Raw genomic sequence first — 17,031 nt, 5'->3', positions numbered from 1 at the left:
TGCTCCATTATCTCCTAATGTCAACCATTCCCTTTAATCGCACGAAATTCTAAGAAGCCGTATCAAGCGGCGGCAATCAGATGAGCTCTTGCAAAATTTTTATCGGATTATCATTGTTACCGGAGACTTATCACAGCGCTCAAACACAAGAGCACGTACTTCGCCTCAACCGAGAGGCACATCACAGTGGACATTTAGCTGGTTGACTCAGCCGGCCATACTTTTTTCTGTGACTTGCTTCGTTTCCAGCGACGACTTCGGCGAACATCGGCCGACCGGACAAGATCCGCCGCCTAGGTCCGGCTGAAGTGACGAATACTCGAACGAGCGGCAGAAAGTTTGGAAAATATGTTTGACCGCGCGGGTTTTTCCCGTGTGGACAGCCCTGCCCACCGGCAAATATTGAAGCACCCAATTTGGCCGGAGCTGGTCTTGTTCTGCGATTGATTTGTCAACGTTCTGGCACGGTTCTTGAACACCGTCTTCCGCCTTCCTGAATTTGCACTCTACCTCGCTATACAACCATTATCAGGGGTGCTGGAGAGTTCTGGAACCATTCAGTGATTTTGTTGAGCCTATTTTATAACATTTTGCTCCAATTTTGACGTCATCAGTCATGTGAAGACATGTACTGTACAGCTGCCAGGTCGCATTGCCCAGGAGCACCGATTGCAGCTCAAATCGCTTCGATCCGACCACTTAACCCTGAGAAAGACCTCTGGGATAAACACTTTTGCCTCGCGGCGCTCACCGTCGGCGAAATGCCTCAAGCAGCGCCGGGCGCAGCATGAGTAAACCCCACGGAGCACCTGAAGCGTACATACAATACACAGACCTCCGAAAACACGTCCTCCCTCGGACCAAGCGCCGGCGTTGCGCCGCCAGCTCCAGCGCGAGCCTCCGCCCACCTGATCAACAACTAGGAAGGCCATACTAGGAAGGCCTTGGTGCGCTGCCGGCGGGATCCGCGCCAGGATGGCACTTGGCGCGCGGCCAATGTCACCTTGAGCGGCGAGCGCTGGAAGCCGCTGGAAATCCCTGGCCGATTGCGGCGATAAAAACGCGCCGAGCCGCGGCATGCCCCCGGGCGGGGCGGCCGACCGGCGCGGCCGGGAGGCGGCGTCCCGCACGGCAGTTGACTCTGGTTGGTCGCGCAGGTAGGTGGTGTGGCCGTCTGCGCCCGCGCAGGTGCGCGGGCGTTTGTTGCAACCATGTGGGTTTTGGGCGCTGAGGGTGCAGCGGCCGCGGCTACTGACGCTGCCCAGGTGTTGTAGACCGCGTCCTTGCGCGCATAACTGTCCGCTGCGCGTCACCGAGAGAACTGGGTTTGCCAAAATTTGGGTTTTGTGATGTGGCTTTATGGACCACCACATGCCCACGTTTTGGCATGGGTTGTTGGCCTAGTCCATCTCCTTTTCAGCTCCCGGTGGGCGTGTGGGAAGAGAATAAGATGAGCGCTTGCTCAAGGCGAATATCCCGGCTCGTGATTGGAGGGGGAGCCTTGGCCTTAGTATTTACATGCAGAGAATCACTCGCGGTGTGAAGTGTGGTGCGTGACTTGTTCCCACCGCCCCCAGCGTCACCGCCCACATAGGGATTTGTGGGCTCTATTAAATTACGCGGGAGCTCAGGCGGTCGGCAGGGGTGCCGATGGTGATGGTGCTATCCGCACGTGCGTTCTCACACTAACACATGTCTGTAGGCTCATTTACTGAGTCTGACTGTTTGCCCGAAGCGCCCGAGCCCCGGTCTTTGTGCCAGAGTCCGGGCAGTGCCCGAGTCCCGGACAATGTCTGAGTCCCGGACATTTTGTCCTAGGCTCGGGCATTCTGCATGCACCGCAGTGGACCGCCCTATCGTGTGTGTGACATCAACCAAGTAACTCTGTGGGCTAGAGAAGATATGACCCGTTTTTTGTGCGTGTTGTTGCAACCGTGATGTGACGCGGGAGTGCTCTTACCATTTAAGGAAATGTTCACCTTCAAAGATATCAAAACAATCATTGGTATATATGACAAAGCTTACATGTAGCTACTACGAAATGGAAAAGACTGTTCTAGACAACCCAATTCCTCTGTTTGGTGACGCTCCTCAATGCGCCATTGTTTGACTGCGTTATCATATCTTGCAAAACAACGATTGAGGGCCATTTGGCAGCTGTTACATCTGGAAATCATGCTCACGAACGCCATATATGAGCCAATGCACAATTATATCGGTCTTGGTCTTGATCACTGCATGGCTACCATGACAGAATTTGAATTGCGTTATATTGGCGTCATAGGCGCATGGGTGACTTTGAAATAGTCTCCCGAAATAGTCTCCACATCTCCGCGGGCGGGTAGCTCAGAAACTAGAGAGGTTTAGGTCTTACGGAGGCCAGGGCTGTGAACTGCGCAGCGTGATCTTCAGGGTGGCGGTCTCAGTTCGAAACCCCATACAGATATGGAACGCGCGCTTTGATTGGGGCACGGAGATGCGATGAATGGTGGTGGCGCCGACGTTTTGCCATGTTTCTTTTTTGAAAGATCGTGGAGGTTTCACAGAATTTGTTGAATTTAAAAAAGAAAATCACAGAACGTGGGAAAGTGCTCAAATCTGATTTCGCAACATTGCAACACAAGTTGCCACACACATTGCACGCACGCTTGTCTTTTGCGGTGTCTGGCTCGAGCTATATGCCGTAAAATATTTCGGATGGTGCAAGATCGCAAAATGTTGCAACCATGCTAGGTAATTTTTCCTGTTCCCCAAGTTGCCAACGCTGGAATTGATCTCTCCTGTCAGTCTTCAGTCTTCAGTCTTAGGATGCATTCTTCGAAATGATCTTTAAAATGCTATACGAGCGAAGTGAATAAGCATCTGTCTGCATGTGTTTGTGTATGTATGTATGTGCATCTGCATTTATTCTGTATAGGTAGAAAACATGCCCTTTGAAGATACTAAACTCACAACCAGTTGTGGTGGCACTGACGTAGAAGCTGAACCGTGTCCTCATGGTTTATCTATCTCTTTCTGTGAGTTGTTTGCCCTTCATCCAGCAATATGTATGCAAAATGCCACGTTTGACATAGACTGCTCAAGGGTCTGATAGAGCTTGATCGCCGCTGCACGAATGATGCACCAGACTCACTAGCTGTGGCTGTTTTTTTGTCGTTAAGTCTGCTGACGTGTAGATGCCTTCGCTGGAAGTATCCATGATTACTTAAACGTTAAGGCAAATGCAGTTTCAACGAGTCCTCGCGTCATTCGCCACCTTCAACGCGATCACTAATGCACTGCTGTGCTATCTGCGCTGCCCTGGCCGCCCTGGGGGCTGACTGGAGATCAGGGTGCGACGCGGCAGCGTTATCCGGATTAGTAACGGTACCCGGCTGCTGTTCAGGGTCGACGACCGCCTCCGCGTCAGTGACCTCGCGCGTCCACCTCCGGGTCAAAGTAGCCGTGGGACCTAGCGTCTTCTCGTCAGTCAGTTGGGTGCCGGTAGTATAGTGGTTAACGCGTCTGCGTTTAATGCGTGTCTGGGAAATCAGAGGTGCGGGGTTCGATTCCCCACGGTGCCCGCCCTCCCTGCCATGGTGAGAGGCAGGCGACGCCATATAGGCTCACCAGCTGAATGCGTCGTAAAGCCCCAACGACACACACGTCTTTCGTCGGGGTGAGAAGAGTGCGCGTGTCCTCCGACGCGCAGCGAGAGATTGTCATGAGTAATGGTCGGTCGCATTGGCGGTCCTGTTGCCAAATGCCACCTAAACTTTTCAATGGGTGTGGTTGTGTGGCTACATAGGTTTGTCGCTGATAGGTGACTTAATTCGATTCCCTCGCAACGTGCATAAACAGCCATTTCCAGACCACTTCAAACGCACCTCTGTCCCCCCGCCAGGAACTATAATGCAGCTGCTGTTGGTGGCGACGGTGGCGCTCAGCGCCACCATGGTGGCAGGATATAGCATGCGGGAATTCGAGAAGGGTAGCTCGCAGGAGACGCACGCGTGTTCGACGCTGGTGCCGCTGCACGGACCCGAGCGGAAGCCGCCCAACAGCGCCTACCAGCTGTCGGCATCCAGGCTCGCCGACGGCAGCGTCTCAGGTGCGACGTGCGTTTCGGTTTCGCTGGTGGAGACAGCAAAGACAGCTTAAGCATCGTATATTGCGTGTTTCACGGCGTTCATTGGGACAACCGGTGGGCAAGATTGCCTTGCGGATGTGAACATTGCGCCTGCTAAAATTTTTAATAACTGGCGATAGATTAACCTCTGCAACCGCCAACTGGTATCATTGGCAAAAAGCGTATGTTTCGGTTCGGAATTCGAAGTTCTTGTGCTGAAAGTGCATGCCCTTGAGTATACAATGATGTCCATATTTAAAGAAGGCATGAGAGAACTTAAGTTAATCTTAAAATACTAATGTTAGAATACTACCTTTTGTCTTTTGAAATCTTTTGAAAATATTTAATATTTGCAGCAGTACTAAGTCACCACTGGAAATGAGAAACATTTTAGTAACACGTATTTCATTGCTTTACTTATTTTTACTAAATCACAAAGGTTGCATAATTGCAACGCACCAGTTCCAACTGGAGTAGGATCGTGAGTTTTCGATCATATGTACCTGTGTGGATTATTTTTGCCCGGTTTCCAAAACTTAACGCATATTTAAATTCCACCAAGTCAAGGCGCCTCACTGCAAAGCCTGGACCCCCTTCTCTTTGTTGAATGTTCGTGAAATAACCAGAAGTTCTGGCAACATTGAGTTATTTGATCCTTCAGAACTGTGGATTAGGAAATCCTCAGAGCGCTGTTAACGTCGCCACACTCGCTACTACTCGCCTACGTAGTCGTTACACACAGTCGTTACACTCGCTACGTAGTCCATCACAGTATATCGCAAATTGGAGCCGTCCAAAATAGCAATGTTCCTGCGGCCGATGAAGCCGGTTGAAGTGTTACCCCCACTGCCGGCAGTGAAGCTGTCTGGATCGCAACCCTTCAAGGGCTTCATCATACAGAGCAGCGGTCCGGCTGGCGAGTTTAGCTTCGGGTCCGACGCGATCAAGGTCGGCTGCTCCCAGGTGAGGTGATGAGGTTCAGGTGGGCCAGCGTCTCATCAGCGAAAAAGACGGCGCTTCCGCTGAAGTGGCGCGTGTTGTGCCCGACGTTAGGCTGATGCATCTTCCCGCGGATGTTGACTGGAGAACGTGTTCCACTCGTGTGGCTGCAGTGTTGATGGCTGACTGGAACGTGCGACGGACGTCTTATGACCACTAGCGCCCGGCGAGGGCCTCAGTGGTTGAAGCGCATAAGCCCGTAGGCTAGGTCGCTCCAGCCGGCTGGCGTCGCGGTGTGTCCGCTAAGAGCCAGCGGTACATAGGTCGGCAGCGGTCGGCGATGCATAGATTGGATTGGGTTGGTCAGTGGCTGCGTGCCCCATTCGCGGACGACCCGGACGGAAGGGCACGCCACTCGGTCGGAACCTGATGCCGGCAACTCTAACCCGCTGCCCCCCCCCCCCCCCCACAGGCCACCATCCGTCACAAAAACGCCATTCCTAAGACCTCCGTCTCGGCCACGTGGAAGCCGTCTGGGAGCGGCACAGTCTCCTTCAAGTGAGTGCTCGCGGGCGTAGCGACCCTGACTGCGGCTGGCTGCTGCGGCTGGACCGGGACCTCGTTACCGCGGGGCACGTCAACGGGGCGAATCCTCGGTTCGGCGGCCCTTTGAGCATTTTTGGTGGCTGGGTTTGTGTGCTGCTGAGTCTGTGTACTGTTTGCCGGGGAGTGTCGACGTGCGTTCACTTGAAGCGCGGGCTGCGGCAGTAGTATTTTGTACTTAATTAAGTATATATACTAAGTAAATATATATATATATATATATATATATATATATATATATATATATAATACTTGTATTAAGGTCGCAGTGTGTAGATTGTCGTCACGCACTGATGCCACTTTGACCACAAGGAGCCCAATCGTTGCATTGCCAATGCCTTATCCTGTTTTCAGGCACTGCTTCTTGGGCATCTGCCCATCTTAAAATGCAAAAAAGCAAGCAATTTATGTGCGCTTGCGAGTGCTCGGGGCTATTCAAGGGGGATTGTTTACCTTGCATGTGAATGCTAATATAACTCGTCTGATCTTTCAGGGGAACTGTTGTCGAAGATTTCAAGAACTTTTACGAGCTGAGTGCCGTGTCTGCTTGAGGTAATTTATTTTGGGGAAGTTTGTTTCCTATGTCACATCTTTCGTAGATTTGTTAATATTTTCGTAGTCTTTATTACTTGTTTGATCCAAGTGACCAGACTGTGACAAATTATGTAATTGTCAGTGCAGTGCAGATGTAGCCGTACTAGTGCAGAGATTAATCATGCCTGGAGGCTATATGTGAAGGGTGCATTTCTGCGTGCTGTTAAAGAGTTTTTGACAATGAAAGCGAAGCAGAAACGGTTTTCTTGATGTCGCTTCGTTTAAGCCCTGAAATACGTCCAACTATTTTCAGGGAAGATCAGCGTGAAGTAACACAAGCTCATTGCCACGTCAACGGATTTCAGAACTTGCTGGCACGAAAGTCGTACTATATCTCGTGAACACGAGGCCTTGGATGCTGTATAAGACGAGGGAAGCGGGTTTATTTTATCTGTATTCGGTAGTGGTAACAGTGAAGTTATAAAGCTGGCCCGCTAGGCCTGTTAGGCCCGTTAGGCCCGCTAAGTATACTTTAGGCGCGAGGCCAGCCACCTTCACTCGTGGTCCTTTTCAATCGGCGTCTCTCACGATGTTGGTATCTTCCTTTCACGGCTGACATCTGGCAATGAAAGGTTGTCCCATCGCCTGAGTTCATCGTCAAGTCGTAACAGCAGTGGCAAGCCACCGGAAGAGCGATGAACATTTTAATTGATTTTTCGCATTGCCGGTAGATTTTATTAAATCATTTAAAGTAGGGTGGTGTCTTGCGTTTTATTTGTGTTTCGTTAGCACAGTAATAAAACGATCATGGCGTCCTGAATAAAAACAATGAGGTGTGAAATATCTACGAGTTATGGTGTGGTTTGGTGGCGGCTCTGAGTGACGAATACCCGCCACTCGGCTCCGGCTCCTGCTCCGGCTCCTGCTCCGGCTCCTGCTCCGGCTCCAGCTACGGCCCCCGCCTGCTCCCTGTGGTCGGTGCACACTGTACCGATCTGAAGATACGCATGTCGTCGTCACCACGGCACAGTCCAATCTCTAATTGCCGACGCCGCCGCTAGTTTTCCACGCTGCTTTTCGATGGGCTCTGCATCAACACATGCCTGAAATGTCGCGATATCGTGGAGAAAAATGAAGGCAAAACAGAGCAACTGCACACTTTAAGCATCTTGCGCCGTAGCTCGATACCTTTTGGCTTCGGTGGATAACATGCCTGGAGCCACGGCACCCCGACACGTCACGCAATGTCCCGTTGAAGGATTTCAGAGGAGCGCTTTATTTGGTCCCAGATGCGTTTAATTTGCCCACTGGCGTATCGGAGGAGACGCGACGGGACCGTGGCTCCCTGGTATCCCAGTGCGCCCCCAAATTTAGCTTTAAGGCACGTACTCCGAATGTACGCAGGTGGTCAATGTGTCCCATGACGGGAGGCCCTCGCAGTGATTAGAGGAGCGTACAGGGCCCGTACTGGCTTTTTGGGGCTCATTACTTTGAAAGGGCCCTCTCTAGGCTTCTGCAGCGATTTCAATGAACGTGCAGGGCCCGTACTAGTTTTTTGGGCTTATTGTTCTGAAAGAGCCCTCCCCTACCGGCCCACAAGTGATCTTTGTTGGCATTCGAAAGGAACTTCTCCTTTTGGCTCGTCAAGGTGCCCTGCTGGCTATAAGACACCCTCCACTGCCTTGTACAAGGGCTCTGCTGGCCGCAAGAGACCTTCCGCTGGCTTGTAATTGGATCCTGCTGGTCCCAAGAGACTCTCCGCTGGTTTGTACAGGGCCCCTGCTGGCCCCAAGAGACTTGCCGCTGGGTTGTAAAGGATACCTGCTTGCCCCAAGAGTATCCGTTTGCTTGTAAGCGGTCCCGACTGGCCCACATAGATACTACCGCCGTCCTGAAAAGTCAAGGGCACCCGCCAGCAGGAGGAGCATCATGGCAGACAGACACAGGACCCTGCCGGTGCAGTGGGTCCTTTCGCAAGCCGGTAGAGTGTATCTGAGCGGCACACTAGCGGCCTTTTACAGACCGGCAGAGGAGCTCTCCACGGAGGCCGACAGCAGGGGCCCTCTCCAAGTGATCCAAGTGGGCAGTGGGCCCCAACAGACTAGTAGGTAGGTGCCCCTGAACGCTCCCTCGGGAGGGTAAAGGGGGGGGGGCTTGCCCCATAAACACCCTTGTTGACCTGTGAGGGGCATCCATCAGGATGGCAGTTGCATCCCCACGGTTAAATGAGAACTCCGTAAAAAGACGCCCGTCGGCCAGCAAAACTCTGTATCCACTTTCAATAGGGCCTCACTAGAGTGTAACAGGCCATCAAGTAAAGACCAGAGGATCATTGTAATCCGGCGGGGTCCATAACAGTTAAACAATAGGTTGCCTGCATGCTGGCGTGGCCTGCTTCAGCGGGTCCCTGTTTGCTTATAAAGATGCCCTTGCAGACCAGAAAGGACCACCCGACGGGTTGTTGGTGAAGCCTCCCGTCGACAAACAGACTGGTTCTCTGCCTGTCGGTGTGTTCTTGTGGATTCTTGTGGATGTGGGTGGGTGGGAACCTGACAAAGTGGGTTCCGGGCTATCTGAACATCCCGCGGCATATAAAAGGGCTCTTGCATGCCGGAAAAGTGTACGCAGACATACATGCATGTCACTTTGTTTTTTTGTTTTTGTTTTGGTTGTCTAGTAAAAATTCTTTAACTGTCTTCCCGTCCCATCGCACACGGCGGGACTTCATAGCATCGCAAACCAGAGACGGTAAATGCAAGCGTACGTCTCCCAGGTAGGATGGCGGTGCGATGTTTGGGGGTATGGAAGCGGTACGCTTCCAGGGAGGTTCGGGGTCTGCCGTAGGTCCATCGTCCTCTCCACTCAGACCAGATCTTTCGAGTCCATCCGGGACTGATCTCGACTGCGATGTTTGGGGGTATGGAAGCGGTACGCTTCCAGGGAGGTTCGGGGTCTGTCGTAGGTCCATCGTCCTCTCCACTCAGACCAGATCTTTCGAGTCCATCCGGGACTGATCTCGACTGCGATGTTTGGGGGTATGGAAGCGGTACGCTTCCAGGGAGGTTCGGGGTCTGCCGTAGGTCCATCGTCCTCTCCACTCAGACCAGATCTTTCGAGTCCATCCGGGACTGATCTCGACTGCGATGTTTGGGGGTATGGAAGCGGTACGCTTCCAGGGAGGTTCGGGGTCTGTCGTAGGTCCATCGTCCTCTCCACTCAGACCAGATCTTTCGAGTCCATCCGGGACTGATCTCGACTGCGATGTTTGGGTGTATGGAAGCGGTACGCTTCCAGGGAGGCTCGGGGTCTGCCGTAGGTCCATCGTCCTCTCCACTCAGACCAGATCTTTCGAGTCCATCCGGGACTGATCTCGACTGCGATGACCATTGCTACTCTCTAAGCAAGTGCATGAGACGTGACAGGCGGCTTTGTAGCGAACAGAAAAAAAACATTAGCAATCCGATTAGTTTCGCCTGCTGGATATCAGTCCTTCCTATTTTCTGGCTCCAGGGGCAACGCTGTGTACCTGGAACAGGTCGTATTTAATTGAGATTAAAAACAGTTGAAAACTGAGTCACCTGGATGCTCTAAGACATGGGACATAAGCCACCACCCATATGAAGCACCGTTGTACGCCATAAAGTAACCTTAACCACATGAGCTTCATTGCTTAAGAGGGCCCGCTAGTCCAACTTGCGCTCCCCTCCACCCAAATCCCACCTACGCCACCGGTATCGCCCACCTTCCACATCAATTCTCGTTTTACGCCGTATCATTTCAATGGCGTGCCGCTCCCCCATTAGCTACGAGAGCCTCTGATCTGACTTCCGATCCTCTGATCCGACTTCTGATCCTAAGACGAGGATCGTGGAGTGCTACCCTTTTGATGTGTTCCATGGGGCAAAACGGCTGGTCAAAGAAGGGGGGGGGGGGGGCGAGATATCCATGCCGATCCATCCAGATCCATGTCATTCAACTGCGTTTTGTGACCATGCTTAATCCTGACCTTGAGGCCAGAGGTCTGCTGACTCGTCAAACAGGATATGATTCATCTGTAAGTGGTAAGCTCACCACTCATCATATGTGTTGGGCTTACAAGTGAATTCCAACAAGCCATCTTCCTCAGGCTGTATCAAAGAGGAAACCGAGAAACAGTGGTCTTAGTGAGTCATAGTTCTAAGTACCCGTGCGCTGAACCCCATATCACTAAAGACAGATCACGTTTTGTTGTCAACGTCACTTTCGTGGAAACGACTAATCTGGTTTGAGGAAGACACAAAATCTGCGTATTTTGACGACTTCCCTGGGCAGCCATGCCCGACTCTCCATACGTTCCGCCACCTACGTCCCGTGTTGCCCCATTATCTTTCTGGGTTTGGCCTGTCGACGGGCCAAGAAAGCATAGTCTATGTATAGATCCTTCTACCGCAGCAAGAACGCACGTGCGAGAGCCTCTTTTGACGTGTACCGATGGCACATTTCCCCCATATATTGCAAAAAATAAACTCCCATTTGTTTTGCTGTTCTTCGCCAGAACCTGAAGACTTGAGGGTAGTTTCGCCAGAACCTCAAGACTCAAGGGTAGTTTCGCCGGAACCTCAAGACGTAAGGGTAGTTTCACCAGAACCTCAAGACTTAGGAGTAGTTTCACCAGAACTTCAAGACTTAAACCTGCATTGTATCGGCCAGGAGCCATATAGTTTCATGACGTTGGCTTAAACGGACGGGTCCCACCTGGAAGATTTTGTAATTCCTTTCTACTGCACCAAGAAGACGAATCTGCCTCCAAAAATAGCTTTTGAACCCTCAACATTGTTCAGCAACTCAAAATGAAGATTGAAGATATCAGGCCAACAGACGCAAGGGCTCATCGGAACTGGCCTACAGCAGGTTCTGCACCCATCCTTGACACTAATCTTACCACCTGACCTGCCCGAATTTAGCTAAACGTGAGGTCCTTAGACCGACAGAACTTGTCCAACCGATTTTTAAATGTTGCCGGAGGGAGACTTCCTACAGCATTGTTTGTTACTCCATTCCAATGATTCGCTACTCTATGAGTAAATGACATCCGCCTTTTTATAGTGCTCCTCCTACCTTTTGCTCATTAAAACTTATTTCCTTTAACTCTCAGCCTAATTTTCAGTGTTTCTTGTAGATCTACCTTATCTATCCCTTTCATAATATCGAATATCTCTATCGAATCCCCTCTAAGTCTATGATGTTTCATTGAATACAAATTCAAAGCCTTAGCCTGTCATTATGCTCTAAGTTGCCAATCTCATTTTTCATCCTGGTTCCTTTTCGCCGTATTCTATCCAGTTCATCTATTTTTTTTTATTTTTTTAAAGCATGATGACCAAGCCCGTACACAATACTCTAGGCGTGGTCTGACAAAAGCCAAGTACATTCTTCAACAACATTCCTATTTTCGTAATGGGCATTCTTGTTAATAAGCCCCAGCTTCAAAAGTGTCCTGCTATTAACAGCCCTCCATTGCTTTTCATCCTAACAATCATCGGAAATTGTGATCTCTAAATTTTTTTTCCTCAATCTGGTTCAACCCTCGGCCTCCAATTTTAAAGCTAGTGCTGCCACCGCCAGAACTACCCATATCCATCACCTTACACTTATCACAATTGAACAACATCTGACACAGAGAAGCAAAAGTGTAAGTTCACTAGTTTCTCTAAGTCCGGTTTCAACTGGTCTGCATTTTTCGACCCTCCTCTTAATTTAGTGTCGTCAGAAAATTTAAGCACCCAAAAAATTATGGACTTTTTCTCTTGCAGCTCTTTATCACAACGTAGTGATATTAAAAATGCCAAGCAACTCGTAAATTGATGAGCATTTTAAGTGAACTCACGCTTTGCTGATAGTTTTTAGGTTATTATTGAAATGTGATGTGCAGTCCATAGCTTATACATTTATGATCGTCAAGCTCATGTGTTTTGTCCGTGTATGATTCATCAACACATACCACCCTGCCGTTGGTATGTAGACAAAAGCGTGGCGATGATGAAAGCGGTCTTGCGTGGAATTGGCGCGCCACAGGACCCAAACTAAACGCGCCATTACAGTGTCGTTTACAGCCCTACCCCTGGTACATTATAGGTCATTAAAAACATAAGAACTTTGTACTCATAAATACGTGTTTTCTTAAATACCTAGGTGGCAGTCAACGAAAATATCAGCCAAAATGAGGTGGTTCATTTTATCAGGCCTTATGGCAATGTATAAGTGGATGCACCTCAATTTGCGTGGAAGTGCATTTGCAAATTAATGCATGCATCTAGCTTTGTAAGCGTGTTTGGCTGCCGAAAAGGCAGTTGCATAATAAGGAGCATACGTACAATATACATTTTTTAAACGTTTGGTGGGGCCCAGTTATGTCTTCTGAGAATATGGGAGTGTGAGAGCCTGTGTGTGTGCCCACCAGCGTTGTGTGCCCACCAGTAAATGGGATGTACTAGGTATGGCACCAGTCCCATTAGCGTTCAATGATGTCATAATTTTATTATTTTTACGAAATTTTCTGATTCTCGTGACATCACTACGTTCCTTTTTTCGGCGATGTCCAGCACTGTGCATGCACGGTGTACCTAAGACTTCTGCTAAGCTGTGGGTGCAGGCCGCGTACGTCTGCTATGCTACTAAGGTCCATCTGTCTTATCCTACCTGTCCTTCCTAGTCCTGTTGACTTACCTAGTCATGCTTGTCCTGCTTTGTCCTGACTGTCCTGCCCTGTTCTGCCGGCCTACCTAGTCATGCCTGTGCTGCCTTGTCCTGCCTGTCAGGAGGAAGGTATCAATAAAACTAATGAGTATGCAGCAGCTTTCTAGCGACTTGATCGAGAGATGGTCTTCCAGACCTTCTTAAGCCCCATTCGTTGAAATGTGTACGTAATTGTAATTTGCTTACGCCAAACAATCCTTTTAAAAATCATCACATGGAGCACAGCACCACGTCAACAAGAAGGGTTTGTTCCAAAAGTCGGTGGGACCATATTACCAAGCGATCTGTTTTGCTACTCGTTTTATCTTCACGTACTCCGGCTGCATACCTTCCATCAAAACATCTCAGACAATGTAAAGCAAAGCGCGCGTGGGTATGAATACATGTATAGACATGCATTTATATCATTTAAAAAAGATATTAAGAACAATCGGCTTCCTAAACTTATGCGATATATATATATATATATATATATATATATGTGTGTGTGTGTGTGTGTGTGTTTGTGTGTGTGTGTGTGTGTACATGTAGCTATTTTATAACATCGGAAGCAAGATTAATGACCTTTTTGCAAGTTTCCGGACTCTGGTACACTAACAAAGATCACCATGGGGATTTCCGTCAGGGTTGCTAGTGACTTCACCCATGCTGCTGCACGAAAAACTGGCTTACCGGTGAAGTTCGTTTCCCATGACCCACTTGCGTCTCCGGTAGTCAGCACATCACACCCTGTTCCCTTCAAGCATCCCGACAGGTGGAGGTCGGGTCGGCCAATAAATTTCATGAATGGTGCTTAGCGCTTTCTTCGCTAAGCGTCTCTAGGATACTTGTGTTTCCATTATTTCTGGACGCGTTTGACACCATTTACGCGTTTCTCGGGCTGGGCCAAACTGGCAGCCACGATGCCTGACGGGAACTGAAGGTGGTGTGCTGACTGCCAGGGACATCCAAGCTTTTGTCTCCAGATTTTCGTTGCGGCTGGAGAGTTGCTATGCACTGCAAAAGTCGAATAAAACTGCATTCGTTCTCGCTGTAAATGCCCGATCTCAGTAATGTCGTCACTGCCACGTGTCAATGCTGCTGCAATGTTTTTGCGCGGTCAGAATCTTTGGTGACTTGAAACACACCCCGCGAATTTAATGGTGGTGCTTTTTTGCCCTAGCAGTAGGCTTCGCTGAAATCTTACTGCATTTCTTGGATTCTCTTATCATACCGTCTGCAAATTGTTCTTCACTCGATGCACGGTGTTCCCCAGGTATTTTCTCGAAACAATGTGTTTGGGTAACGAGTTTCACTGTTACTTTAGCTCATCTTTCTCGCCGCAAGGAATGAATGAGTGAATGAGTGACGGCAGCCTACGGCGCGTGCACGTTTCGTTTTACCTTAAAAAAAACTGGGGCGCCGACTGAGCGATCGACAGGTAGGATTTTGGTAACACGAAAATGTGAAGCTGTGACTGCTTGGGCAACGCTGATGCATAGTCTGGGCAGCATACATAATGGCGAATAAATGAGTGGTAAATGCGGACAATGAATCGGCGCACGCACTGACGTAAATTTTTATACCATCCAGTTTCGACGACAGCGTGGTGCATTCGACGCCGTTTTTCGCATCGCCGGCACTCCCGGCTTGTCCAACGAAAACTGGCGCAACCGTGCGTCGCATTAACTCGCGTTGACCACATGAATACGCCGTTGGAGAGCCCGGGAATGCACGACAGTACGTTGGTAGACACTTTGCAATTTCATTCGTGCCTCCACGCACTCTTGTTGCCGAGGCTCAGTCTAAAATATGAAAAAACGTAAAATCAGGCTGAATCCATCTTGGTCGTTTCTGTGCTCGTGACACGTGACACGTGCGACTGCACGGCTTGGAGCACGCAATGCCCTGCTAAATTTTCAATCCAAACGTATCTATCTCTTGTCGCTCTGATCCCTCGTTGCCGAGATGTGACCACGGTTTCGAACAGCTGCTCGTCGACTTCATCGTCCGTCACATTTTCGGGCCGCCCGTGCAAAACCAATGGCCCTAAAACGGTCGTTCCGCCACACACCACGCCCGAACCCCAGACCGCAGCTTGGTCATCTTCACCTGATAAAGGTTAAGTAAGGTCACTTATCTGATATGAGCGCTAGAGCCATTTGGCTTGTAGGAGGTACCTACGTGAAAGTTGGTTGCGGAGGAGTTCGAAGGGCACTTGGGACAGTGATCTGGAGTTCGACATTGTTTGACCCGGAAATCATGACATAGGGACCTCGAAATGTGGCATAAGTTAGTTTACTTAGTGAGTAAACTAAGTTCCTTCTCCCCACTCGAATGCGGCGTATTCAATCAGCCACTCGGGCGCATGGTAAATCACTCCGTCTGACGGGGGAGGGGAGGGGGGAACTGCCACCGCTGTTAACTTTTGAACTGGAGTATTTGAAGCATTGGGAGAAAGACCAGTGTGTTGCTCGCTACCTAAGCTAGCTAAATGTATCCGTGTCTTGGACTAAGCCAGAAGGTAACCTTTCAGGTCATAAGCATAATCTTAGTTATCGGAAATATAACAAAATGTTCTTGCTAAATGATTTTCAAATGTATATTCTTAAGATCCGTAAGTACTTGGGCGGTCCTTCCTGTCTGACGGCTACAATATGCTAAAAACACCAAATCTTCGTTCAAGGGAAATATTTGATCTGCCCGTCATAAAAAAACACGCACGTGGCGGCAACGAGATCAGCGGCATTCGACGCGATATGGCGACATTGTTCAGATGACATACTTGACGGCAGCAAAACCCCTGTAGTAGGTCAAACGAGATCATTGTGCTTAACACGTTATCCCAATAATCACCAACAAAGTACCTCTGCACCAAGCATGGCGTAAATCATGCCTATCTCTTTCTACCTGTGTTATATCTATCTGACCCAGCGTGAGCGTGACCGAAGAAATTCACTTTTTCACGTGATGTCCGTCAGAACGACACTCACGTATTGAAAAGCAATAACAATTCTAGGAATAGGGGTGCCAAAGCTTTCGTATAAAAAACATGCGACAGCTTTGACCTAGATCACCCTATGATGACCTGGTTTATATACACTTTCACTTACTTGACTCACACTTTCTACTCTTACATTTGCCTGACTACCACATTTACCTGGGTCCGACACATTCTACCCCTACACTTAAGCACATTCAGGTCTGGCATCACTGACGTCAGTCGACTACTTTTATGAAATACACAATTAAAATATCCCAGTTGTCAACAAGTGGACTATGTGGTCGATTTCGCAGCAACCTGACGGGCGCGATATCCACAGTGGGTCGTAGGTCAAGAACTATTTGGACAAAGTAATGATTGCATTGCAACGACAATTTGACTGGTACTTATTTGGTTCAAAAGCATTCATTTGCATATGTTATTACTAGCATTTGATAAAGTGTATATATATATATATATATATATATATATATATATATATATATACATATATGTATATTGTTGGCGGTGGTTTATATCGGCTGCCAGCGGTACGACTTCCTATAATAATGCAGCATTTGATAGCTTTTGCCACGTAGCCTTGGCCGCTCGTTCCCAGCGTCATTTGGGTGCATCACGCGGTGGGAATACGTATTAAAGTACCTGTTCGGCGACGGGCAGGCTCTTTGTACGGGCCTGCTGCTTACTACACTGCATATGGCATCGCCTCGTTTTCCTGCGGAGCTGCAGCGTTTTGCTCGTTGCGCTGTTGAAGCTGCGGAAGTATGTTTCCTCGGCGCGCGCGGTTTTGCGTGCTTAGGTGATCGTCTGTGCATGGCCAGTGAGGCACGCGGCCCGTGTGGTGTCGGTGCATTTTTCGAAGATGCAGGGGTGTGTTATAAACGTGCAAGTCAGCACTGCCTACTTAGCTGCAAGCTGACGGAACTACTTAGGCTTAGCCGCCTACTTAAAGGTGATGAGTCCACCGCAGATGTGGGGCCAGCCGAGGATAATGCCAGGAATTCCCTGACGTATACTTTGACTTGACAGGAGATACCAGCACAATCTGTGTGACATCCCTGCTCAGCTTTTTGTGGTCACCGTCAGATCCTTAGACGGAGCTAAGCTGCAGGTGCATTCAACTATACGT

General features: G+C 49.4%; 1 protein-coding gene across 1 annotated transcript; it reads left to right on the top strand.

The window, feature by feature from the left end:
• Positions 1-1,092: 1,092 nt before the first annotated feature.
• On the top strand, positions 1,093-7,027 carry LOC119105985 (putative defense protein 1). The gene is made up of 6 exons (XM_037229582.1): positions 1,093-1,157; positions 3,884-4,090; positions 4,965-5,071; positions 5,520-5,605; positions 6,144-6,202; positions 6,498-7,027. The coding sequence occupies exons 2-5, from the start codon at positions 3,892-3,894 to the stop codon at positions 6,199-6,201; spliced, it is 450 nt and encodes a 149-aa protein (XP_037085477.1). The 5' UTR covers positions 1,093-1,157; positions 3,884-3,891; the 3' UTR covers position 6,202; positions 6,498-7,027.
• Positions 7,028-17,031: the final 10,004 nt, after the last annotated feature.

Source organism: Pollicipes pollicipes, unplaced genomic scaffold (assembly GCF_011947565.3).
Source record: "Pollicipes pollicipes isolate AB1234 unplaced genomic scaffold, Ppol_2.1 Scaffold_6138;HRSCAF=7277_pilon_pilon_pilon, whole genome shotgun sequence".
In the NCBI taxonomy this organism is placed as follows: domain Eukaryota; kingdom Metazoa; phylum Arthropoda; class Thecostraca; order Pollicipedomorpha; family Pollicipedidae; genus Pollicipes; species Pollicipes pollicipes.
This window is presented reverse-complemented; position numbering and strand designations above follow the sequence as displayed.